This window comes from Anas acuta, chromosome 23, assembly GCF_963932015.1.
Source record: "Anas acuta chromosome 23, bAnaAcu1.1, whole genome shotgun sequence".
NCBI classification, from domain to species: Eukaryota; Metazoa; Chordata; class Aves; order Anseriformes; family Anatidae; genus Anas; species Anas acuta.
In genome coordinates, this window is record NC_089001.1 from 900472 (window position 1) to 923057 (window position 22586).

At 66.3% G+C, this 22586-nt stretch overlaps 3 protein-coding genes across 7 annotated transcripts; 2 read left to right on the top strand and 1 right to left on the bottom strand.

Moving 5' to 3' along the window:
* Positions 1 to 136: 136 nt before the first annotated feature.
* On the top strand, positions 137 to 5285 carry SCN2B (sodium voltage-gated channel beta subunit 2). 2 transcript variants are annotated; one of them, XM_068659288.1, is made up of 4 exons: positions 137 to 351; positions 2380 to 2546; positions 2769 to 2966; positions 3122 to 5285. In XM_068659288.1, exons 1-4 carry the CDS (start codon positions 282 to 284, stop codon positions 3203 to 3205), a joined length of 519 nt encoding a protein of 172 aa, XP_068515389.1. In that variant the 5' UTR covers positions 137 to 281; the 3' UTR covers positions 3206 to 5285. The 2 variants fall into 2 exon arrangements, with proteins under 2 accessions (XP_068515389.1, XP_068515388.1); XM_068659287.1 differs by having other exon boundaries at positions 142 to 351; positions 2769 to 2979.
* A 3778-nt stretch (positions 5286 to 9063) lies between these two features.
* On the top strand, positions 9064 to 15840 carry SCN4B (sodium voltage-gated channel beta subunit 4). Of its 3 annotated transcripts, XM_068659284.1 has the most exons (6): positions 9064 to 9269; positions 9458 to 9490; positions 12345 to 12508; positions 13101 to 13326; positions 13478 to 13607; positions 13701 to 15840. In XM_068659284.1, the coding sequence occupies exons 1-6, from the start codon at positions 9218 to 9220 to the stop codon at positions 13792 to 13794; spliced, it is 699 nt and encodes a 232-aa protein (XP_068515385.1). In that variant the 5' UTR covers positions 9064 to 9217; the 3' UTR covers positions 13795 to 15840. The 3 variants fall into 3 exon arrangements, with proteins under 3 accessions (XP_068515385.1, XP_068515384.1, XP_068515383.1); XM_068659283.1 differs by lacking the exon at positions 9458 to 9490 and having other exon boundaries at positions 9106 to 9269; XM_068659282.1 differs by lacking the exons at positions 9064 to 9269; positions 9458 to 9490 and adding an exon at positions 9507 to 9748.
* Positions 15841 to 16219: 379 nt separating this feature from the next.
* Positions 16220 to 22411, bottom strand: TMPRSS4 (transmembrane serine protease 4). 2 transcript variants are annotated; one of them, XM_068659272.1, is made up of 13 exons: positions 22269 to 22411; positions 19784 to 19817; positions 19599 to 19712; positions 19344 to 19496; positions 19110 to 19239; positions 18774 to 18875; positions 18634 to 18674; positions 18011 to 18170; positions 17618 to 17784; positions 17249 to 17344; positions 16997 to 17136; positions 16609 to 16758; positions 16220 to 16372 (listed from the first exon to the last, which is right to left on the bottom strand). In XM_068659272.1, exons 1-13 carry the CDS (start codon positions 22275 to 22277, stop codon positions 16361 to 16363), a joined length of 1308 nt encoding a protein of 435 aa, XP_068515373.1. In that variant the 5' UTR covers positions 22278 to 22411; the 3' UTR covers positions 16220 to 16360. The 2 variants fall into 2 exon arrangements, with proteins under 2 accessions (XP_068515373.1, XP_068515372.1); XM_068659271.1 differs by lacking the exon at positions 22269 to 22411 and having other exon boundaries at positions 19784 to 19922.
* Positions 22412 to 22586: the final 175 nt, after the last annotated feature.

Consider the following 22586-nt stretch of genomic DNA (forward strand, 5'->3'; position numbering starts at 1 on the left):
GGGGGCACCAAGCCCCTCAGCCCCACCCCAGGGCCTGACCCTGCATTCGGGGGGCAGCACCTCGCTGGGGCAGCGTCTGCCTCCCGCTCAGGGAGAATTTTCCTGCCCTCCCGCTTGCTGCGCCGCGATCCGCCAACCACAGCATTTAGCGCTCCTCGCAGCCCCGCGCCGCTCCGCGGCCATGTTGCGGGGATAGGGGCAGCTCTCGCCTCCTATGCCCCCGGCAAGCACCCCAACCACCACCCCCCAGCCCTCGCCACACACCTCAGCTCCTTCCAAAAATGAGCCCGGAAGCCTGGCTCCCGCAGCCCGCCCGGTACCTCGCTGGCCTCAGCTTGCTGCTCGCGCTGGGTAAGTGCCGACCCGAGCCCTGCATGCGCCCGGCTGCCAGGGGACAGCACCCAGGTGGGGGAGAAGCCCCCTCCCCAAACCCTGCCAGCCCCTTCTGCCCCTGGGGAAGGGATGGGGTGGAGGTGGGATGCCCAAGCTGCTGCTGGCAGGGTGGGGGGCACCCCACAGCGGCACCATCCCCATCCAAATCCGTGCATCCCTCTTGCTCCAGGTTCCCCCCCGCACAGGGCTGGTTTTGCAGGGGGAGAGGGGCATTTCTGGGTTTTGGCTGGGTGTTGGGGGGCTGCGGGGGGCTTGCGGCCGTCCCTTGGTTTGGTGCCTGTGTGCAGGGGGAGCCGCAGGCTCTGCGCCCTGCGTGCCGCCCGGCCCCGCAGCCAGGAGCGTGTGTCAGCAGCTTTGGGGCCGGATCGATCGGGGCGCAGGGATGCAGCACCTCCTGGAAGCGCTGCTCACCCCGGCCTGGAGCTGCTGCTGGGCTGCTTTGGCTTTAGGGGATGGAGAGGGAATGGGGAGTAAAACACCCAGAGAGGCTGCGGGGAGCAGGGTGCAGTGCGACAGCTTTTGGGGCTGTACAGAGCACAGAACACAGCCTGGGCAGTCGGTCCCTAGGGATTTCTTTCGCCATTTATTTTGGGGTTCCCCGGGTCCCAGCGATGGGATCCCCACACATCATCACTCCCAGGGCATGGGTGGGACCCCGCGAGGACCCCCGGCTGTGGCCCAGCAGTGCCCCGTGCCCGAGCACAGCCCCTGCTGGCACTGCAGAGCCCGGGATCCCCGCGGAGCTCCCGCTGCCATCTCAGCACCCTGCGGAGCTCTGGGGCACCCAGCACCAAGCCAGGCGCACACACAGAGCCCAGGGGAGCACAGGGGCTGCAGGGCACTCAGCAGGGCCACGCAGAGACCCCTCCAACCCCAATCTGTGGGGCTGGGTCTGCGGGGGGGCAGCTGGCACAGGCAGAAGCCCAGATCTTCTCTCCCACGGCTGCAAGGATTGCTGGAAGGGGTCCCAGCTGTGCCCAGGCAGCGGGGCTGGGCACCTGCAATCGCAGGGGGCGTGGGGATGCCCCAAGCTCCCATCCCACAGTTTGACCCGTGGCTTGAAGCAGCCAAACCTGCAACCTGGAGAAGATTCTTGGGAAGCAGGAGCACCTCGGGAGGAAGGTTTGAGAGCGAAGGGCAGAGGTGAGGTGATCTGAACAGCTGCTGCTGGCATCCCCCTGCCCCGTGGGGTGCCGCGGGGGTGCCACAGCCCCCTCACCCATCCCAGCTGCCCCCAGGGCTCTCTGCCCCCTTCCTGCAGGTGTAACATCAGGGCTTGGTGGCTGCCCGCGGCCTGGCTCCGTGGGCAGAGCTCTGGGTGCTGCCTGGGGGCGGCTGGTGATGCGGGGAGCTGCAGGGAAGGGGTGGGAGAGGCAGCGGGGCACAGCGGCACCAGGCACTGACCCAGTTTCAGTGCTGCAGCGAGGCCGCGCTGCAGGGACCGCCTCGTGCCCCCCGCCAGCAGAGGCTGAGGGCTCGACCCAGCTGGAGAAGCCCTGCTTGAGCCCCGCGGGGTGGGCTGGGGGAGCCCTGCAGCCCCCCAGGAGCCAGCCCCGGCTGCTGGAGGGAGGCAAGGCGGCGAGCGCAGCCATAAATCTCCCAGCAGCCGTGGCGCCGAGCCCCGGCGCTGATGCTGCATCCAGCCCCTGCACAGCGCTGCCGAGCCTGCGGCAGCTCAGCCTCGTTCAGGCAGCGAGGAGCGGGCTGGGCTTGGAGTCAGCACAATTTAGAATTTAGCGCTGGTGCCATCAGCCCTCACACAGCCTGGCACAGCCGGCACCGAGGGACGGTGCCAGCGCCGGGGCTGCCCCCCTGTTGTCCCCGGGAAGCCTTCTCCTGGCTGGGCACAGCACCCAGGAGGGCCTGAAGGGCTCCAGGGCGAGCCCTGTGCTGCCAGCCCTGTGCAGGATGGGGTGGGGAGGTGGATATTTGTGGCCCAGGTTAACTCCTCCACATCTCTGCTCCTGTTCCCCACGCCTGCGGCAGTGCCCCCGGCCCTGGGCATGGAGGTGATGGCTCCTGCCACCATCAACGCCCTGAACGGCACCTCCGTGAAGCTCTCCTGCACCTTCAACTCCTGCTACAAGGTGGAGAACAAGCAGTTCTCCCTCAACTGGACGTACCAGGAGTGCAAGAACTGCTCTGAGGAGCTGGTGAGTCCCTCCGGGGCTGGGGATGGGCTGAGGGGTCCCGGGACCCTCTTGGGGTCGTGAGCCCCCTCCAGACGCGTGCTCCTGCTGAACGGCAGCCAGCACGCCCTGGGGGGAGCGGGGTGCAGTGTGAGCAGGGAGGGGGGTGCCCGGCTGGGGGGTGTGGGGGGCGAGTGCTCGTGGTGCTGAGCAGTGCCCCAAGCCCTCCCCGTGCCCGCTGCCCAGTTCCTGCAGTTCCGGACGAAGATCATGAACAAGCAGCTGGATCGCTTCGGGAACCGTGTGGAGTTCACCGGGAACCCCACCAAGTACGACGTGTCCTTCACCCTCAACAACGTGCAGCTGGAGGACGAGGGCACCTACAACTGCTACGTCCTCAACCCCCCCGACCGGCAGCGGGGCCACGCCAGCATCAGCCTCAAGGTGCTCACCAAAGGTCGGTGGGGAGCGGTCCCCTCTCTGGGCAGGCACCCAAGGGTGCTGGGCTGGCTCCGGGCTCTGCCTCCAGCCCTGCCCCTGCCTCGTGGTTGCCTCAGGGGGTTGGGGCTGCGTGGGCTGACCCTGCTCTGTCTCCCCAGAGCCCCCGAAGCGTGACTCGACGGTGGCCGTCATCGTGGGCGCCTCAGTGGGCGGCTTCCTGGCTGTGGTCATCCTCGTGCTGATGGTGGTGAAGTGCGTGCGCCGGAAAAAGCAGCAGAGGCTGAACACGGACGACCAGAAGACGGAGGAGGAAGGGAAGACGGACGGCGAAGGCAACCCAGACGAGGGCACCAAGTAAAGCCCCCTGCCCGCTCCCTCTTCGCCCCTGTACAGCGTGACCCCCTTGATGTGCTTCCCAGAGCAAGGATTTGTCTCCCCCGAGCATCCCTCCTTCCATCGAAACGCCAACCCCGCCTGGAGCAGGGCACGGAGAGGAGAAGGGCCCCGCAGCCTGGCCGTGGCCGGGAGCGGGGCTGGGACTGCGCCTGGGCTGGGACCCACTCGGCCCCGCTCCTGCTGGGCACGGTCTGGTGCCAGAGCGCTCTGTGGGGCTGGGATGGGCGCTGGGGACAAGGTGACACGGCAGAGGGAGGGACAGCGAGATCCCTGAGCACAGAGGTGGTGGCGGGGGGGCAGCAGGGGCTGGGTGTCCGCGCCCCGTCCCGCTGCACAAAGCCCCAGCCCGGGGCTCGGACACCGACACCCCCACCCCAATGTGACCCCGAGGGGTGCCCGACCCTGCAAGTCCCGTGTGAGGTGCCACGACCTCGTGCTCCTTGGGGCTGTCCCCACCTGCTCAGAAAGGCCAGATGACGGCCGCCAGCCCGGGCGTTTTTCCGAGGGTTGCTGGTTCTTGGAGCCGCTGATGGCTCCGGGTGCGTAATGGACGTTCCCCTTCTGCCGCTCGGGCTATATTTGGGCCTCAGCATCTCCGCCAAAGATGCTGGGCTGATTCTTTTTTTGTGTGCTTGTTTGCTTCCTTCCTGGGGAGGGTGGCTCTAATGGAAAGTCTTCTGCCGATGTGCCAAACCGCGGTGGTGGGGAGCAGCAGCACGTGGCCGCTGGGAGGAGGAGGAGGAGGAGGAGGAGGAGGATGTGCAGGGCAGGAGGGGCGCAGCTGTGGGGCCCCACGCAGGACAGCTCTGGCACCCCGAGCAGCCCTGAGATCCCAAAACTGCCTCTCCCAGCCCCCCGAGGAGCCCCGCACAACTTGTAACTGCCAAGGCCACGCACTGCCAGCCTGCCCGGCCGGGGGGCCCTGCGGTGCCGGATGCCACCTGCCTGGGGCCCCCCAAAACCTGTGGCCCAGCTCCTGCCCTGCTTGCAGCAGCTCCCTCCCAGGGGCTTTGGACAAGCCCCTGCCTCTCTGTGCCTGTGTCTGGTGGCCTCAGGACGTGGCAGGGACCGGTGCCAGCTGGGGGAGTGTGGGCAGCGAGAGGAGCTGGAGGTGACCTGGGGACGTGTCCCCCGCTGCACCAGGCCCAGGGGTTTCTTGTCCCACTGCAGGCAGGACACGCTGCTGCGTGGGGCAGGGCAGTGCGAGGAGCCCCAGGGGGGGCTGCACCCAGTCCCCTGCCCCCCGTGAGCAGCACAGCCGGGGACAGGGGAGCATTCCTCACACCCCCCTGCTCTGCCATGTCCCCAGCCGAGTGCCAACCCCACAGCTCCTCAAGCAATGCCCCCATTTCCTGGGGATGCGGGGACACCGTGCGTGCCCTGCTCTGTCCCCGGTGCCCCCTGGGGGCTGCGCTGCTGCCGTGCCCGTGCGCAGCAGGGATGCGCCGCCTCTTGCCCGCAGTCCTGTGGCTTCCCCCTCCCTCCAGCTCCCTGCCCGGGGGCAGAGCAGCGCTGCCTGTGCCCCCACGCACACCCCGCATCGCTTTCCTGCTCGGTTGCCAGCAGTTTTTGGGGCTGCCACCAGCTCGAGGCCGGGCTGCGAGCGGCTCCTCGGGGCACAGCCACCGAAGGTCTCCGAGCGCTGCGTGTGGCCGGTCCCGCGCCTTTCATTTCGCTCACGCACTGTCCTTGGATTGCAACTTGCCAATGCATCTGTATGTACATAGCTGTACACACCGGAGAGTCTGCAAATATAAATATACAGGAGGCGCTGCTACCGGCCGTGGCTGCACTTCTGGGTTTGCGCCTTCCCGTGTGTTGTTTTCGCCAAGCACTCTGCTGAGGGTGGCTCTGCCAAAGCCCGGTGTAGGATGTTTTTATTGCTCTTTGTACAGTTGAACGAACAAAAGAACAACAAAATGCAAACTTTCCGCTGGGTGCTTTTGTGCTGCTGCCTGCAGGAGGGGCAGGGCAGGGTGCCTCTCTCTGGGTGTCTGCCCACGGGACTAAAAGGCTCTGCTGAGCCCGGGACTTGGTCCCGCACGGGTTTGTTTGGGTGCTGAGCGAGCACAGAGCAGCTTGTGCTCAGGGGCTGCCACAGAGCGTGATGCTGCAGGGCAGTGCAGGTGCCAGGAGGTTGGCTTTGCTGCCCAAATCCTCCCGCGCCCAGCTTCTGGGGATGCTCTGCTCCCCCTGAGCGGCTCCGGCTGCGCTGCGGGGCTCAGCCACCCCTGCTGGGCACAGAGCTGGGGGTGCCCGCTGCTGGGGCACGGTGGGTGCTGCACCCACGGAAAGTGCTCGGCGCTAAAAGAAACTCTGCTGTGCCTCGGGCAGGCCCTCGTGACCCTGCCTCACACCTTCTGCTGATGCTCTGCACACCGAGGGAAGGGCGACAGCTCCGAGCCTCAGCTCGCCAGGGTCCCCGCGCACCCCGCCGTGTGCCGCAGGGTGACGCAGCACGAAGCTCCCACCGTCCCCTCCCTGCCAGGGGAAGGGCAGGGTGGCACCTCCCGGGGCTGGTGACACCGTGCCCTGCTGGCCACGGGCTGGGGCTGCGGCTTGTGCCCAGATCTGGCTGGGGAGCAGAGCAATGGGGTGGGAAGGAGCCACGATCTGGGGGGACAGCTTGCTTGGGAGCAGTCCCAGCCCTCCGGCAGGGTGAGCGCAACAAAGGACAGCGGGGACCCGAGGGTTGGCATCTTGGGGACACCACTGGGACGGGTCCTGGCCGCTCTGCAAGAGGGGATGCGGGTGCTGAGGAGGGACCTGGAAAAGGGAAAAGCCCAGGGCAGCCCCAGGGGAGCTGGGGAGGGTGTGAGGGCAGCACCGCAGCCGCCGGGGTCCCGCTGAGGTGCCCTCGGGCTGTTGGGTCAGGAGAAAACTTTCTATAGGGACACAGCTATCTCCATGCAGCTGCCCCTGCAGTGCCACCCGGGGTCTCCTTTTGCCCCGCTTGCTTTAAAGGGTCTGCAGCAGGGGGCTGGCAGCTTGGCTCCCCGGGGAGCGGGCCAGCAGCGGGACAGGCGGCTCTGAGTGGGAGAGGGAGGCAGGGGGAGAGGAAAGCAGTGCTGGGGGGAGAGCTGCAGGCAAGGGAGGGCCGAGGGCGAGAAAGGCAGCCAAGCACTCACCGCAGTCTGTGCCCGGACCTCTTGCTCAGATCCCAGCCCGCTGCTCGGTGCGCCTGGCCCAGCTCCTGCCGAGTGGCTGACGGCTCCGGGCTGCCCGGCCACCTTGTCTTTTAAAGGTCACAGCCAGAGGACCTTGCAGTAAATATGAGGCGCTGATGGGAGGCTCTGCTCCGGCGTCGCCTCCTCCTCCGTTGGCAGGAGGGCTCTGCCTGCCGCCCCTGGCTCCCAGAGGTTTGGGAGGGGGCCAGGGCAGTCCCTGCGCTGGTGCCAGGGCTGCTCCCTCCCCGCAGGATGCTCCAGGGCAGCCGGGGCCAGCGCAGTGCCTGCTGCATTGTGCCGGAGGCTGCAGCCCGACGCTGCTCTGCTCAGCCCTACCCCGCTCCCCTGCCCACGTGGAGGGAAGCAGGAGCCCTCCTCGGAGAGCAGCCGGGCATTTTAACCCTCCCAGCTCCACCTGTGCAGGGCGAGCGAGGGGGACACAGGGGCTCGGTGGCTGCTGTGCCCCCCAGCAGGCTGCTGGAGCCCACCTGAGCCTCGTAGGTCGGCTGTCCCCTGGGGCACAGCATGGGATCTGTGCCAGGGGCAGACCCGCATGGGGCACAGCACCAGCATCTCCCAGTTCTTCACTCCCCAGAGCCAGCCGTGCCCCGAGAACAGCTCCAGGAGAGATCTGCCAGCTGGCCGGACCCCCGAGCCCGTGCGTCCTGTCCCAGCAGGGAGGTGGCAGCGTCTGAGCAGGGAGCTCTCACCTTCCTGAAACCAGACACGGCAGCCTTGTGCTGGGCTCAGCAAAAACTCGCTGCTGAGCCGCAGTATCCCCGCGCCGGACGTCTCAGCATCGCGCCAAAATCCCGGGTGCCCTTCCTGGCCACGGAGCGCACGGCTGGCGGGGGAGCAGAGCCTGTCCCAGGCCCGCGGTGGCAGCAGATGTCTCAGGAGAGCAGCCAGCCAAGGAGAACGGCCGGAGCTGCCAAGTGTGACAGCTCCATCAGCCCCGCTGACAGGCAGCAGCCCGCTCCGTGCCCTGGGGCCACCGGGGCAGGGCTGGCCCCCACCTGCAGCGGGAGAGGCACAGCCCCGGCTCGCTGCATCCCCCTGCCTCTGCTGGGTGCTTGGGGGAGACGCAGGGTCTGGGGGGATGGAGGGTCCACAGGGGCTGCGGGGGCTGCAGGGTCCATGGGGGCTGCAGGGGCTGCAGGGTCCCTGGGGGCTGTGGGGTCACCTTGTCCTGGGGGAAGCTGTGCTATGAGCCTGCCAAGGTTTGTGCCAACACCCACAGGAGACCCTTTTTGTTGTCTGGCCCAGCAGTGAGCCTTCACACACCCTCACAGGGGTGCCAGGTATCCCTCCTCCCCTTCACAGCTCTCTGCCAAGCTGCCCCTCAGAGGTGCCGCCCCTGCACCCCAATTAACAAGGCTCTGGCGGATGCAGCGCTCCTCCTGCCGTCTCCTTTGCCTGCCCGCTCGCTGCAGCTCCACTCTCTGAGCTCTGTCCATCACCTGGCCGTCCCCAGCACCTGGCTGTGTTCCTCACCTGGCCGTATCCAGCACGGCCGGGGCCCTCCTGCTGCATCAGCACTCCTCTGCTCGGCGCTCCCGCAGCGCCGGCTCAGGGAAGCCCAGCCCGCTCCGCCGGTACTTTTCCTGCCTCTGCTGCCAGCTCTGCAGCCCTCTGTCCTCAACCCACAGGCACTGCTGGCACCCTCTCAGCCCCTCAGGATGTCCCAGTGCCCTGTGACACCTCCTGCTTTCCCCATCCCTTACCCTTGGTGCTCCCAACCGGCTGGGAAGGAGCTGCAAAGGGGGCAGGAGTGGGGCTGGGGGGTCTCTCAAGGTGCCCTGGAGCTGACAGCTTGGATGTGCAGCATCCCACAGCCAGCAGTGACCTGTTCAGGGGAGCTGTAGTGCTGTACCCTGCAAGGGGGGGGGACAGCCTCACCTGGGGAGCCTGGCCGGGACACTGGTGCCTTGTGCCGGGAAGGGGAGCAGCCCCAGACACGGGCAGCGCCGCTCCCCCTCTCCCTTCCCACCACGCCTGGCCTCAGGATGCGTCACCCGCAGCAAATTGCAGCTCGGTGCAGGGGTCCTGCTCCCTAATGGACCGGGGTGGGAAGGTGCAGCTCCATCCTCGCCCTTCGCATCACCGGAGGCCTCCATTAGCGGGGCCCCCGCCACCCCCTGGCGGGGTGCGGTGTGCCCAGGGTTGGCCCTAATGGATGTGCCGGTGGGGAGGCTGCTGGGACGCGAACTTCTGGGCACGCAATTAGCGGTAACGAGCTCAGGGCAGACGAGGGAAGTTTCCGACGCCTCCCCTTTGGCGCCAGCTCTTGCTCCCCGCGCCCTGGCTCCGCGTCCCGCTCTGCGGCCGCAGGGATGCTCGGAGCCTCCTCGGGCTGCGGGGGGGGCACAGCCGAGGTCACCCTGCTGCTGTGCCCGAGTCCAGCCCTGCCCGGCCCCAGCCCCGTGTTTTTTGGGGGGCTTTTCCCATTACCAAACGATGCCGGGGGGGCGACCTGGGGACACCCCGGGGGCGTGCGGGGGCGCGGCGAGGGGCGCGGCGGAGGGCGCAGCGCCGCCTCCTCCTCCTCCTTCTTCTCCTCCTCCTCCTCCTCCTCCTCCTCCTGCTTCTCCTCCTTCCCCCCGGCCCGGCTCCGCCCGGCACGGCTCGCCCTCGGCGGGGGCGGCCAGAGCCGGGCGCTGCGGGCAGCCGGGCCCCCCCCGCGCCGCAGCCATGGCCCCGCGCCCCGCCGCCGCCTCGCCGCTCCTGCTGCCAGCGCTGCTGGGTAAGGGCCGGGGAAAGCAGCAGCAGAAACAGCAGCAGCAGCTGGGGGACCCGCCGCCCTGGGGTGTCCCCCCCCCACCCATCGCCACCCCAAAACGGGGGCTCCCCCCGTCCCGGCGCCCGCTTTTTGCCTGCGCCGCGAGGAGCCGGCGGCCGCTGCGCGCTAACGGCATCGTCTCTGCTCCGCAGCCCGAAGCACCGAGGATAAGGGACTTGTCCAAGGTGACTTCGCAGCAGGGGCCGGGAGAGGGCTCCGAAGTGCCTCCTGCAGCCCCTGCCCTGCCCGCAGCTCCCGGCGCCCCCGCTGCCTCCCGCCGGCCCCGCTTTGCCCCGCTCGGTGCTGCGCGGGGTCCGCTGCCGGCACCCGCCGGGGGATGGCCGGAGGGAAGCAGATGCTGCCGCAGCACGCCCGCCCACAGGTCGTCCTTTTACAGTCCCTTTTGTCAAAGAGCCGTCTGCATGCGCTTCTGCACTGCTCCGGTGAGCCCAGCCCCGGGGCCGGGAGGTCCCCGCTTCCCCCGGGGGCACGGAGCAGGAGGGGGTCGCAGCCCTCCCCTCCCTGCTGCAGCCCCTGGGATGCTTCCAAGCCTCCTGCATCAGCCCTCGCCCACCGCTGCACCCGTGCTTGCATTGCTCGTCCTGGGGCCGGTCCTGGTGCTCGGGGGGGCACAGGGAGCCTGAAAGCCAAGGCTGCGTTTGCAGCGCTTGCTGTTGGGAAACTCCCTTGAAAGGTGTTTTAGAGGGCACAGCCCTTAGGATTATTCTAAGTGAGCTGGAGATGCACAGAGCCGTGTAAGTACCAGGCTGCCTGTGGGCTCTGGGTGCTGTTCCCTGGTGGCTGTGCCCCGGCTCCGTGCGGTGCCAGCGTGGGGCTGGGAGAGACTCGGGGGTGCTGGGGACCAGGGAACGGGGGGGGAGATGGGGACTTGTCCCCCAGGCTGCTGGGGTGGGCTGGGAGGGGAAAGGGGGGGGTGTTTGTGCTGCTCGGGGTGCTTTGGGACTCCCCAGGGGCTGGCAGCGGGCTCCAGGCTGCACGGGGGAGCTGCTGTCGGTGCCCATGGGCAGGGTCAGTCCTGGCTGTCCTGCCCCTGCCCGGGCTCGGGGTGCTTCCAGCTCCCTTTTAGCCCGTGCAGACAGGAACCTGGGCAGCCAGGCACGGCTTGCTCCGTGTGCCAGGAGCTCACATTGATTTTTATGGGCGATGGAAGTTTTTATGGAGCTGCTTTTTTTGCGGATGGTGGAGGCATCCGGCAGCCGTCCAGCTGAACCCCGTGTGCTCAGCAGGGCTGTGGCTCCCAGCCCCTCTTGCTGATGATGGGCTGCAAGCAAAGTGCCCCCAGCTGTGTGGGGAAAGTCTTGCCGTGGGCTGCTGCTGCTTTCTCTTGCCCCAAACGCCCACCCTGGTGCCAGAGCAGAGAGCAGGCAGCCAAGGCTCTCAGTAGCAGGGCTGCTGCTCCCCGTCCCCGTGTCCTGTTCCCCTGGGCAGGGGAGGCAGCCCCCAGGCAGGGGCTTTCCCTCTGCAAGGAATGGCCCCGAGGGGTGCAAAGCAAGGTGCTGGGGTCCAAAGCGCAGCAGCTTTGGGCATGTGGAGAAGTAACAGTGGCAGGTGGTGTGGCAAGTGGGGGCAGCGATCTGCCCCGCGTTTCCTCTGTGCTTTATTTAGTGGTAACTTATCGCCTCTCTTCCTGAGACCACAGCCTGACAGGAACAGGATCAGCCTCCGTTTGCCCCGTGCATGCAATTCAGGTTACATTGCTGATGTTAGAACCGGGGCAGGCGGGATTAGAAGTGTCACGAGCCGCAAAGAATCAGCTTTCCTGCGAGTAACTGTCCCCGTGCAGCACCCTGCCGGCCCCAGCACCCCTGCAGAGCCAGGCTCCCACCCCTAAACCTTGCTGCAGGCGCCAGCCCCTGTTCCTGGGACACTCCTGGCCGTGAAGCCCTCCTGTAGCATCCCTGGGCTGGGCTGAGAGCCGGGTGAACGCACGAGCCCTCTGTCTGCTGGGAGCAGCTCTGTGGTGCCGGAGGAAGCCTCGGCAGCAGAACACGAGGTGCTTCTTGGTGAAGTTAAGTAACTCTTCCCCTGCAGTGCTCGCGCTGCAGCACTGCAGCAGGGCCCGAAGCCCAGGATGCAGGGCTCTGGGCTTGGCTTGGGCTGCGACGTGCCTGGGGAGCTGTTAGCACGGGCATGTGGGGGAGAATAAATCAGCAGCCCGGGAGGATGCGGGGAGCAGAGCCTGGAGCTGTGGGCAGCTCCTCGGGGCTCCGGGGCCGGTGGGGCGAAGTGCCCGAGTCCCCGGGGAGAGCTTTGTGGGGAGGGGTCCCCTCGGTGTCCCAGGTCTGGGAGCGGTGTGCAGGGTGCTTGGTGGGGTTGTTGTGAGTGGGGCTGCCCCCCCAGCCCGAAGCCAAGCACCCCCTGCCCGCAGGGAAGGGGTTTTGTGGTGCTGGGGCCATGCACAGGACTGCTCGGCTGCTCCCCGTGGGGGACCCGGCAGCTGTCGGAGGCGCTCTCGGCTCTCCCAGCTGGGCTCGTACCAGCTCCCTCGAAGCACTGCTATCTGCCAAGGCTCAGGTGAGCCGTGTCCTGCTCTCTGAAGGTCGTCCCCCAGCCCCAGCACAGGCTCAGCTCGGCGAGGCCGGCAGGAGGGGGGCTGCTCCGCCTGGAGAGCGCGAGCCCTTCGCCGGGGTGGAGGACGGGCAGGCTGGCGGCTGCCCAGGGCAGAAATACTAATTAGTGCGGGAGCTCCTTGTGTGCGGAACAGAGAGCTCGGCTTGGCTTTCGGCTTTTTTCCCACACACACTTTAAGGCTTAGCTGGAGGAGTTGTGGATAACTACTTCTGTGATGATAACAGGCGCATCGGGGCTTTGATTTGCGTCCTTATCTTTGGTGACGCTCTGGATCCCTGCGAATCTGCGCTGTCTGAAGGCAGCAGACAGCCGGGTCCCTGCAGGAGCAGGACGTGGGGCTGGGGCAGGAGCGTTTGCTGTCCCACACTGCTGCAGCACACGGCTAAGGGGACAGCAGCACAGCCCTGCCGTGCTCTCGCTGTGCCCTCACGCTCTGCTCCCTGCCAGGTTTGTCCGTCCTCGCCATCGCCTTGGCCCTGGAGGTGTCCGTGGGGAAGACCAACACCGTGACGGCTCTGAACGGCTCCGACGTCCTGCTGCCCTGCACCTTCGCCACCTGCATCGGCTTCCAGGACCTGGTCTTCACGTGGTATTTCAACTCGACGGAGATGGTGGGTGGCTCGCCGGGCTTTGCCTCCTCTCCTGGCAGGGCCTTTCCAGCGATGCCGGTGCCGAGCAGCTCGGGGGCTCTCAGCCGCCTGCCCTTCTCCTGCAGGATGTTCTCCTTCCGAGCAGGCTCAGCTCTGGGGGAACAGGGCGCTGCGAACAGGGGGACTGGAGCACCCGTGCATGTCTGTGCTTTTGGAGTAAAGCTCTTCTGCTCTTTCTGCTGCCTCCAGGCTCCTTTCTTTCCATAAACAGGTCATAAGTTGGCTGTTCAGGTGCAGGTCCGCACTTAGGGCAAAATACGGTTGATTTGCTCCTCCTCCGCTTGCTCTGAGATGCTAAGGGCTGCTCAGATTTGCTTCCTGCTGGGCACGCTCTGCTCTTCAAGCAGTTTGCAGGAGGGCTGTTGGGAGCAGCTCGGTGCTTACAGCCCGAGGAAAGGCACCTCTCCTGCCCCGGTGCTCCTGCTTGTGCATGGTCCGTGCCGTGGCTGCAAGAGGGAGGCTGGCCTGCGGTGCCGGGGGCGCCGGGGTCCCCGTGTCCGTGGAGCGCTCGGGGTCCCCCCGACCCCGCCGTGCCGCACCCCTGCCCCTGCAGATCTACCACGGCAAGATAAAGAGCAAAACCTCCGAGCCCTTCCTGGTGAGCCGCAACCCGCGGGTGGAGTTCGTCGGCTCGACGACGGGGAAGGACAACAACATCTCCATCGTGCTGAAGGACGTGGAGCTCAGCGACGCCGGCAAGTACACCTGCCACGTCAAGAACCCCAGGGAGAAGAACGCGCAGCACAACGCCACCATCATCCTCACCGTGGTTCACAAGAGTAAGTGCCAGCCTTATGGGGGTCCCACTCCTCCGAGCGGCGGGGGCGAGAAGCCGAGGTGCCCCCGGGGCTCCTGGTCGTGGTGAGGTGCAGGGTCCCTCAGGAGCCCCCCACCTCGTCCTGAGGTCCCTCTGCTCCTTGTCCCTGGCAGTGGAGGAGACGGACAACACCCTGACGCTCATCATCGTGGGCGTCGTGGGGGGGGTCTTCGGCCTCCTCATCCTCTTCATGCTCGTCAAGAGGGTCATCCTCTTCATCATCAAGAAGGTGCAGGATGGGAAGTGAGTGTGGGCGCCGGTCCCTTGGGGATGCTGCCGGGGAGGGGGGGTGGTTTTGGGGGCCGGGGGTGTCAGCAGCCGCGTGCTCTCCCCCAGGAAGGAGTGCCTGGTCAGCTCCTCGGGCAACGACAACACGGAGAACGGCCTGGCGGGCTCCAAGGCGGAACAAAAAGCCCCCCCGAAGGCATGAAGCAGCGCACGGAGCCCCCGGCCCCCAGCAGGGCAGGGAGCTGGGCTGGGGCTGGGGGGGAGAAGCCTCTCCCTTTCGTTTCCTTTCCGAACTGCCGACGCTCGAGACACGTTTCTGTTACACACGTGCCTGCAACCTGCACCGCTTCTGGGACACGGCTTCGGCGGGGACGGGGGCATCCTGCGGATGGGGACGGCGTTGGGATGAGCCAGCCCCTGCCCTGCCCTGCCCTGTGCCCAGGAAAGTGGGGCTGGGTGTTTGGGGAGCCCGCAGTGGGTGCTGTGTGGGCCGTGCACCCCTGGGTGCAGGGCAGGGGGTGGCCGGGGGTCCCAGCGTGCCCGGGGGTCGGGGGTGTGATGAGATGGGGGTGTCTTGTTTGAGTCTGATGTTGAGCTTTGTGTGAGTGGTTTTGGGAGCAGGGTGAGGGTGCACGAAACTCGCCGTGGGGATGGAGGTGCTGCGGAGGGTCTGGCACGTGGGGCAGAGCCAGGGGGAGCGGGGCTGCAGGATCAGCTCGGCTTCAGCTCCTCGGCTGGCACCCCTTGAGGGGTCCCTCCCCGGGCTGGTGTCGGTTCTGCCCTTCCTCACCCCCCCCTCCTGAAGCAGGGATGCTTCCAGTGCCGAGGCTTGACTCATTAGGCGGATATTTTTATATCAGATTCCCCTGGGAAAAGGGCTGGCTGCATTTCCCTCTCCTGGAGGAAAACTGTGGCACGGTCGGGCCCTGGCGGTGGAGCTCCTGGTGCCACGGGCTGGTGGGGTGACCCTGGGGCCTCGCCGTGCCTCAGTTTCCCCGTCTGTAAAAGGGGATAAAAGCAGGGCTCACTGCGGGGCTTCCTTGGCTGCCAGCTGAGAGGTGCTCAGGGAGCTGGGGGTCCTCATGGGGGGTGCCCGGAGCAGCAGCGTTAGGGGGCTGGGTGCCTGCCGTTGTGCTGGCCCCATGCAGGGGACCCCAAAAAGCCTCCCTGGGCTCTTGAGGAAAGGAGAAGTGTAGCACAAACCAGCCTTCATCCCAAGGGCTGCAGGCACGGAACACCGAGGGGACGAGTTAACCAGTTGAGGTTGTCCTTTTGGGCGCGATTTGTTCCCTGCCAGTTTCCCCCCCACCCACTGGGGCAGCATGGGGCTGCTCCCAGCCCCTTCCCTGCAGCACGAGGGGAGCAGTGTGAGGATTTGGGGGCAGAGCAGAGGAGGACAGCTGGGGGCTGCCCTACCCAAGACAGCTGCAGGGCATCCCTGACACACAGGGACACGTGGGGACAGTGGCCTGGGGCAGGTTTCCTCGGCTGCTGGCTCCCTGTCCCCCCCTGCTCCTCGGGACCCCCAGGGGATCCACTGGTTGCTGTTCTTCAGTCTTCCCACCTGTGAAATGGGCGCAGCAAGCCCCATTTCCCTCCCGGGGGGTGCGAGGCTCCCTGTGCTGCTTTGCCACGTGCTCCGAGACCCCAGGGCGCAGGGCAGGGTGCTGCCGAGGGCTGTGGGGTGCCCTGGCCACGCATGAGAGCTTGGGAGGAAGCCTGAGACCTCCCCGCCGCCCCCCTGAGCCCCCAGCCCACCCTCGCAGAAAGGGGAGAGGACGGCGAGGGCAGGAAGGGATTTTTTTTTTTTTTTAAAGAACTGTTTTTAGCTGTCCTAACCCGTCAGCCTTTTTTGGGACGGGGCCTGGCCGCAGCGCCGCGTAGCGCGGGCTCTGCATGGATCGCTCCCCTGGCTTGGTGGACGGCGCCAGCATCACCAGTTTGGGAAATGCAGCTCTGTCCATGCACGTATGTGTGCGGGGGGCTGGGCTCGGGGGGGCCAGAGGGGCTCAGCCAGCTCTGCTGGGGCTCCCCGCAGCCACGGGGGCTGTGCCAGGGTGAAGGCACGGCCAGGGGGTGAGCTGCGACGGCCACATCCGTGTGTAAGCATATATAACACATGTAGGGATCCCTGCAAACCCACGCAGGGCGTGTGCCACATGCTCTGCGACGACTTCTGAGGCATTTTGCACCGTAGGGGGTTAGTTAGCTTTGCCTTGAGTGAAATAAAGTTTGAGTTGACCGGGAACCTCTCCGCCTGCGCCTGCTGCGGGTGCTGGTGGGGCTGGGCAGCGGCAGCTGGGGGGCTGCTGGTCCTGGGCTGGGGGCTGCTGCTTCCCAGCAGGGGGCACAGAAATGGTCCTGAGAGCAGGTGGGACAAAGCCTTCCGAGGCTGCGTGGAAAAAAAAAACACAAATCCTTTCCTTTAATGGGGATAGCACAACCATCAGCTCTCTCTGTAAAACAATAACGAGCAAACAGCAGCGTCGAGCCCGACAGCGCAGGCTCAGCACAGGGCAATAAGTTAACCTCTCTCCGGGAGGGAGCTTGAGCCGCTCGGATTCCTTCGTGGTATCGGTGGCCGCTGCTCCGAGCTGCCCTTTGCCTCCTTGGCTGGCCCCCGGTGTCCTCGGCCACGGAGCCAGCGAGGGCTCGGGAGGCACCGCGCGGCTCCGGCACTGAGCTTGGTCCCAGCTGCTGCTGGAGCCGAGGCAGCCAAGAGCACAGGGACGGGGAGGGAGGCTGGGGGGGACCTGTCCCGGCAGGTCTCAGAGCTCTGACTGGAAGCAGAGAGAGAAGGAGAGAAGGAGTTGCAGAGGGCAGCTTAAATAGTCACGTCCTTAAGGTGCTGGTTGGGTTCCCAACAACCCCGGCACCCCTCGTGCCCCAGCACCCCCCGTGTCCCACCACCTCACTTCCCCTCCCTGCAGAGCCACCGAGGAGCCCGTGGCCACCCCGAGCCACGTGCCAAGAGCCACAGACATTGCTGCCAGGGTGCTGGCTGTGGGGCACTGACCCTGCGGACGGCGTAGATCCAGTTGAGGTAGGCTCGGACACTGGTGTAGACGCCGGGCGTGCTGGGGGTGCCGCAGCCCTGGCCCCAGCTGACGATGCCCACCACCTGCCAGTGCCTGCCCAGGTACATCAGGGGCCCGCCGCTGTCCCCCTGGGAAGGACAAGAACCTGAGCAGGGCCAGGAAGCCCTGGCACAGTCGGGGACGCAGAGCTCTGCCCACCCAGGGCTCAGTTCCCAGGGCTGGGAAAGAAGTGGGTAAACCCAGCGCTGTCAACATCCCCCCAAATCCCTGCAGCTCACCCCTGGGGCTGGTTTGTCAATAGATGGGGAGGAACCAGCCCCTTCTTTGGGGAGCAGGCCCCCGAAGCTGCTCGGTGCCACCCCTCACCTGGCAGGTGTCCACCCCGCCCTGCGGCACGCCGGCGCACAGCATCTTCTCCGTCACCTCCCCGTGGTACGCAGCCAGGTTGCAGCTTGTGGTGTCGACCAGCTTCACCTCCGCCTGCTGCAGGGTCTCCGACAGTTTCCCTGCACAAAACGCAGCGTGGCCGCTCAGGGGAGCCAGGAGCAGGGAGGAAGGGCACTGCTGGGGGGCTCTGCCCTCCTCCCGGGGCGCATCCCTTGATGCCATCCCGCTCACCGTGCTCCTTCGTGTAGCCCCAGCCTGTCACCCACAGGGACGTGCCTGGCACCAGCTCCTCGTCGAAGTAGGGCAGGCAGACGGGCTTGATCCTGTCTGCAAGGCAGGAGGCGTTGGGTGAGGTGCCCCTGCCCAGCCTGGCCGCACCCCATGCAGCCAGCACAGCGCGGGCAGTTCCTGCCTCGATCCCCCCACACCCTGTGCAGGGGATGCCCAGGACCCCAGGTGCTTGCACAGCCGGGTGAGAGATGCTGGGAGGCATTTAGGTGCTAAGGCAAAGTGCTCCCTGCACCACTGCTCAGAGCCTTGGCCACCTTCAGCCTCGCTCTCCTCGCCCAGCCCCTCGGGGCGATGTGCACCATGTCCCACCTGAGACCTGCAGGGGGGACTGCAGCTTCACCAGGGCGATGTCGTTGTCCTTGGGGGACGGCGGCGTCACCTCGGCCAGGAAGACCTTCTCCACAGCCAGGGTGACAGAGCCCGAGAGGAGGTCGGAGCCGGCCTTCACTCGCCAGTTGGGAATGACGGGGTTGTTCCTGGGCACGGACACGCGTTAACCCTCCTGCCTTTCCCCTCCGTGCCTGCACCCTCAGCATCACCCAGCTGCGATGGAGCAGGGGGCACAAAGCCCTGCGCAGGCCCGTTAATTAGGGAACATTTAATCAACTCACGGCCTCAACCTCCCACCAGAGAGAGGAACCTGCCCTGGGGAGCTGACGGAGCCCCGGCACGGCGCGGTGCCACGTGCAGCGGCCGACTCACTTGAAGCAGTGCGCCGCGGTGAGGATCCAGCCGGGCTCGATGACGCTGCCCCCGCAGATGTGCTCCGTCCTGTACTGCAGGCTCACCTGCCACGGCCACCACTCGATGGCCGCCGGCCTCCCACCCAGCACACGCGGTGTCCTCACGCTCTCGCCGCAGCCTTTGGCCGGGCGGTACGGAGCAGGGGCAAAGCGAGACGTTAGCTGTGGCAGGGGGGAGCAAAGCAGCCCGTGCTCTGCTCTCCTCCACCCACAGAGCACCCTCTGAGGTTCTCCTGCCCGGGCACCTCACCCCTCGTGATGCTGCCTGTGCCACCCCGTGCTGGGACACGTGGCACCCCCCCGTTTTGTTCTCTGTTTGCACCGCTCATCCCAGCCTTCCCTCCTCTTTTGTTTCCTCGGGGTAATTCATCACCAAAAGTAAACCCATCCAGGCAGCCGGGTGAGCCCCTCCTAGGTGTCTCAATCTTTTCTGCCAGCTTAGCAGCACTTAAATCTAACTTTTCTTGTGCAGGGAAGGGCCGGGATGAAGGCCAAGCCCAGCTCTCGAGGCACAAGGGGCTGTGCCGGGAACAGCAAGAGGCTTTGCACACCCGCAGGGTGCAGCCAGGTCCCCGTACTTACTGGAACAAACGAGTGAAACAACCGATCCGGAGAGGCATTTCCTGGAAGAGGGAGGAAAAGGGCTGGGTTCGGAGCAGGAGCGGCCCCGGCTCGGCGCCGGGCAGGCTCCCATGGGTGGCACAGCCCCAGCGGGTGCTCACCTGCCCGGCTCGGGCACCTGCAGGCTGCCATCGCTCAGCACCAGCTCGCGGGGAGGCAGGGGCTGCCCCGCGCCCGCATCCACTGCTCGGAAGCTTGGGGTGCTGGAAGAGAGGGGGCGAGGGTCAGAGCACGGCACGGGGGTGCACGGCCCCAGCTCCTGGTGGGGGTGTTGGGAAAGGGCTGGGGCTGGGGTTCCCCGGGAGCCTGGGAACCTGGTTTGTGGCTTGGATTGAGCCAAAGGTGGGGGTATGAAGTCCTAAAGGGGTGGAGGCTTCACAGGCAGGTCCCAAATACAGGGAGGGAAGGCGAGGGGTGCGGTGACAGCAGCCCCCCACCTGCTGTAGCCCATTTGCTCGCACGCTGCCTTGGCCAGGGCCAGGTTGAAGTGGTCGTAGCAGACGCAGGACCAGGCTCCTGTGTTCCTGTTGAGCACCTGCAGGATGGATCTGTCCCTGGAGACACGGGCTGCAGGGAGGCACACGGTCATCCTTTGGTGGGGGGGATCTGGGGAGGCAGGGGCTGGCTGCAGCAGCTGCAGGCAGGGTTTTTATAGGGCACCCGGGGCTCACCGCCAGCCTGCGGCCCCTCGGGGACGTGCTGGGGACAGCTGGCCTCGTCCTCGCCGTGCAGGCAGTCTGCCTCCCCGTCGCAGACCCTCGCCAGGGGCAGCAGCCTCAGGGGCTGCTTGCAGAAGAAGTAGTGGTACTCCAGGTAAGCCTTGACTGGGGGCAGACGGGGAGCTCAGCACCGAGCTGGCTCAGCAGGACGGTGGCAGAGCCACCCCCGGCCGAGCCAGGAGGAGGGAGAGGGGAGCAGGGGCGCACCCAGGAGCCCGATCCCGGCCAGGCAGGCGAGGCTCAGCACGACCACCAGCACGGGGATGCCGACACGCATGCAGGACCGCCGCACCGAGCAGGTTTTGGGTCTGGTGCTGGGACCTGCAATGCAGAGTTGGGTGGTCCTGCCCTGCCTGCCCCCCTCCCAGCACCCCGGGCCCCGTGGGCATTACCTCCTCCGCCGTTCAGCCGCTCGGAGGCTGGGTCCTGCAAAGCAGAGGGGAAAAGCAGTCGGTGAGGTGGAACGGCAGGGAAAAGGGGGTGGCAGCTGGGGAAGGGGCTGCAGCGACGTGCCATGCTTGCCCCGTGGTGACAGCTACACCGAGTGCCAGGGGGAGGGCAGCCAGAGAGCACCAGAGAGCATCTGCTCAGTAACAGATTTGCTGTCCTAACGCAACGCAGGCTGAAAACTCCAGGTTTGATGAAAGCTCTGCTTCCTGATGCACCAAGAAGCCCTGACTCAAACCGCAGGTGCCTGCCGGGCTGTGCCACCCAGGCATGTCACCGCGGGGTTTTGTTCCTCGGCTGGCCCGGTTTGGGGACAGAAACCCAGCGGCACAGCCCCATTGTGCTCCAGTGAGCACGGCTGGGCTCACACGGGGCTGGCAGAGCTGCCACCGGGAACGAGGGCTCTGGGGGGGCCGTGCTGCTGCTAGGAGACACGGCAAACACAGCCGGGCACGGATCCTGCTCGGTTCCCTCCCGGCTCTGTGCGTGCCAGCTCCTGCTGGGGGATGCCCGGCTGCAGGAGGGAGGCTCCCGCAGGCACCTTGCCTGCTGTGGTGCTGGGCTGAGCTCGGAGCCCCTCTGGGTGGGTTTCAGGCGGACCCTGCGTGTTCCTCCCGCCCGTCTTTGTGCCGTGCAGCTCGCTGCTGCTTCCTGACGGTGTGCATTTTGTGAGCAGGCTCCTGCCTTCGGACTCAGCGGGGCGCAGCTCTCCTGTGCCCCATTTAGTGCTCATCCAGCCCAGAGCGAGACCTCTTCTTTAGCTGCTGCTTCTGGACCCCACAGGTAAGCCTTGAGATTTTTTGCAGGGCCTGGACCCAGCGTGACGAGAGGTAAAGGAGACAAAATCACTGCATTAATCCATGGATCCAGGCTGTGAAGAGCAGTTCAGGACGGCTGGAGATGCAGGAAAAGAGCCGTGCCCATGCCCTGGGTTAACACACCGATGGTTTTCTCCCCATCGTGGCCCCGCTGCACCGCTCGGGCTGCTGCTTTGGGCTGCTCCAGTGCTCGGGAAGGAGAAATGTCCTGTGCAGGACAGGGACAGATCCTGCCTCTGCTGGTGGGGCCATGGGGCTGTGTCTGAGCCCTCTGCAGCCTGGGTCCCCTGGAGAAATTCCCTGGAGCCGGCTCCTTATGGGCACGCACGGTGCCTGCAGCACCACGGGGAGTTTTGCAACGCCGGCCCGGCTCGCTCCCAACGCCACCTCCAGCCTCCAGCGGAGCCGGCTGAGGGCGTGCAGGGCTGGTCCTTCCTGATGCTGGCCTCCTGTGTCACCCCGGGCTGGGGATGGCCCCGATAATGGGATGCTAACGGTTCCTGCTGGAACGGTCCCAAGCCGAGGGGCAGCGGGGGTGCGGGGCAGAGCCAGGTGGAAGGGGTGATGAGGAGGTGCTGCTGTTTGCAGTGAGCATTGTCCAGTGGGGATTTGGTTTGTGTTTCAGTCCAAGAGTATCCTCACTACAAAATGGACCTCTCCAAGAGCACCCACTTACCCCCAAAACTGCCTAAAAGCACGAGCTGCACGGGTTTCATTTGAAGCAAGAGCCGAGGCAGCTCCTGCAGGGGCTGTAAGCACCCAACTGCCTTGGGAACCCCCTGCTGCCAGAGCTCCCTGTGCTCCCCTGCCCATTGTCTGGCAGAACATGAATCCAGCTGTGACCCCCTCGGCTGGGCGAGCACAAACACCAGCCCAGGAGCCGTGGGGACCTCGATGAGTTCTGTGCTCCTGAGCAAGCGCAGGGGGGATGCTCCTGCCCCAAATCAGCTCCAGGACGGGTCCCTGGGTCCCTCTGAGCCCGGTAACCCCATGGCTGCAGGGGATTTAACTACGGCTGGGTGCGGGTGTTGGTCCTGTGCAGGGGCTGAGCTCCTCGTCCCACTGTGTCACCGCTGGAGGGTTTCGAGGTGCCACAGGCCGGGCCACGCACGGCTGCTCCGTCAAGGGAGGCTTTTCCCTCCCGGGGAGGGGCTGCGTGCCAGCCTGGGGCTTGGTGGCTGGGGCTGTGCTTGAGGAAAAACAAGAAAGCTCTGCGGAAAGCAGCTCTCTGCACGTCCCCTGCCCTGCGAGGCGAGCGGGGGCACCCTACGTGGAGCTGCCCGGGAACCAGCCCTCTGTGAGGCCAGGCGCTCCGGGGTGCGCGGTGCCTGCCCTGCCTGCCCCCTGCTCAGACAGGGCCAGGGGAAACGTCCTGGGGACGCCTCTACCCCCATGGCAGGGTGCTGCTGCTGCAGGTAAAGCCCTGCCCTGCCCGGATGGCAGCAGCTCTGGGCCGGGGCTGCCTTTTTACCCCTGCGAGGTGGGCCCCAGCATGGGGCCCCCCCAGCAGCTGGGCTGCGGGCGGCGGTGGCACCGGCTGCCTGTACCCAGGGGAAGGAATTGGGGGCTCGGAGAGGGGCCGAGGAGGGGGAGCGGGCTGCCAGGCACTCACCATGTCCATCCAGCTCCTGGGGGGTCTTCTGTGCACAGAAACCCAGCAGAAACCCTGGGCACGGGGAGGCCGCGGGTGCCCCAGTGCCCAGGGAGCCGGGGCCGGGGGTGCTCCCAGCGCCCCGTGCCGGCGCGGTGCTGACACTGGGGCAGAACCGCCCGAGCACTCCTTAAAACCCACAAGGGGAGTTGTGAAACAGGAATTATGATTTGTATTGTAATATAACACCGGTCTATCAGCAGCACCATCACCTCTGCTAATCTCTGGAGGATCGACCGCTGCGCAGTGACTCACCCACGGGGCCACTGTCACAGAATA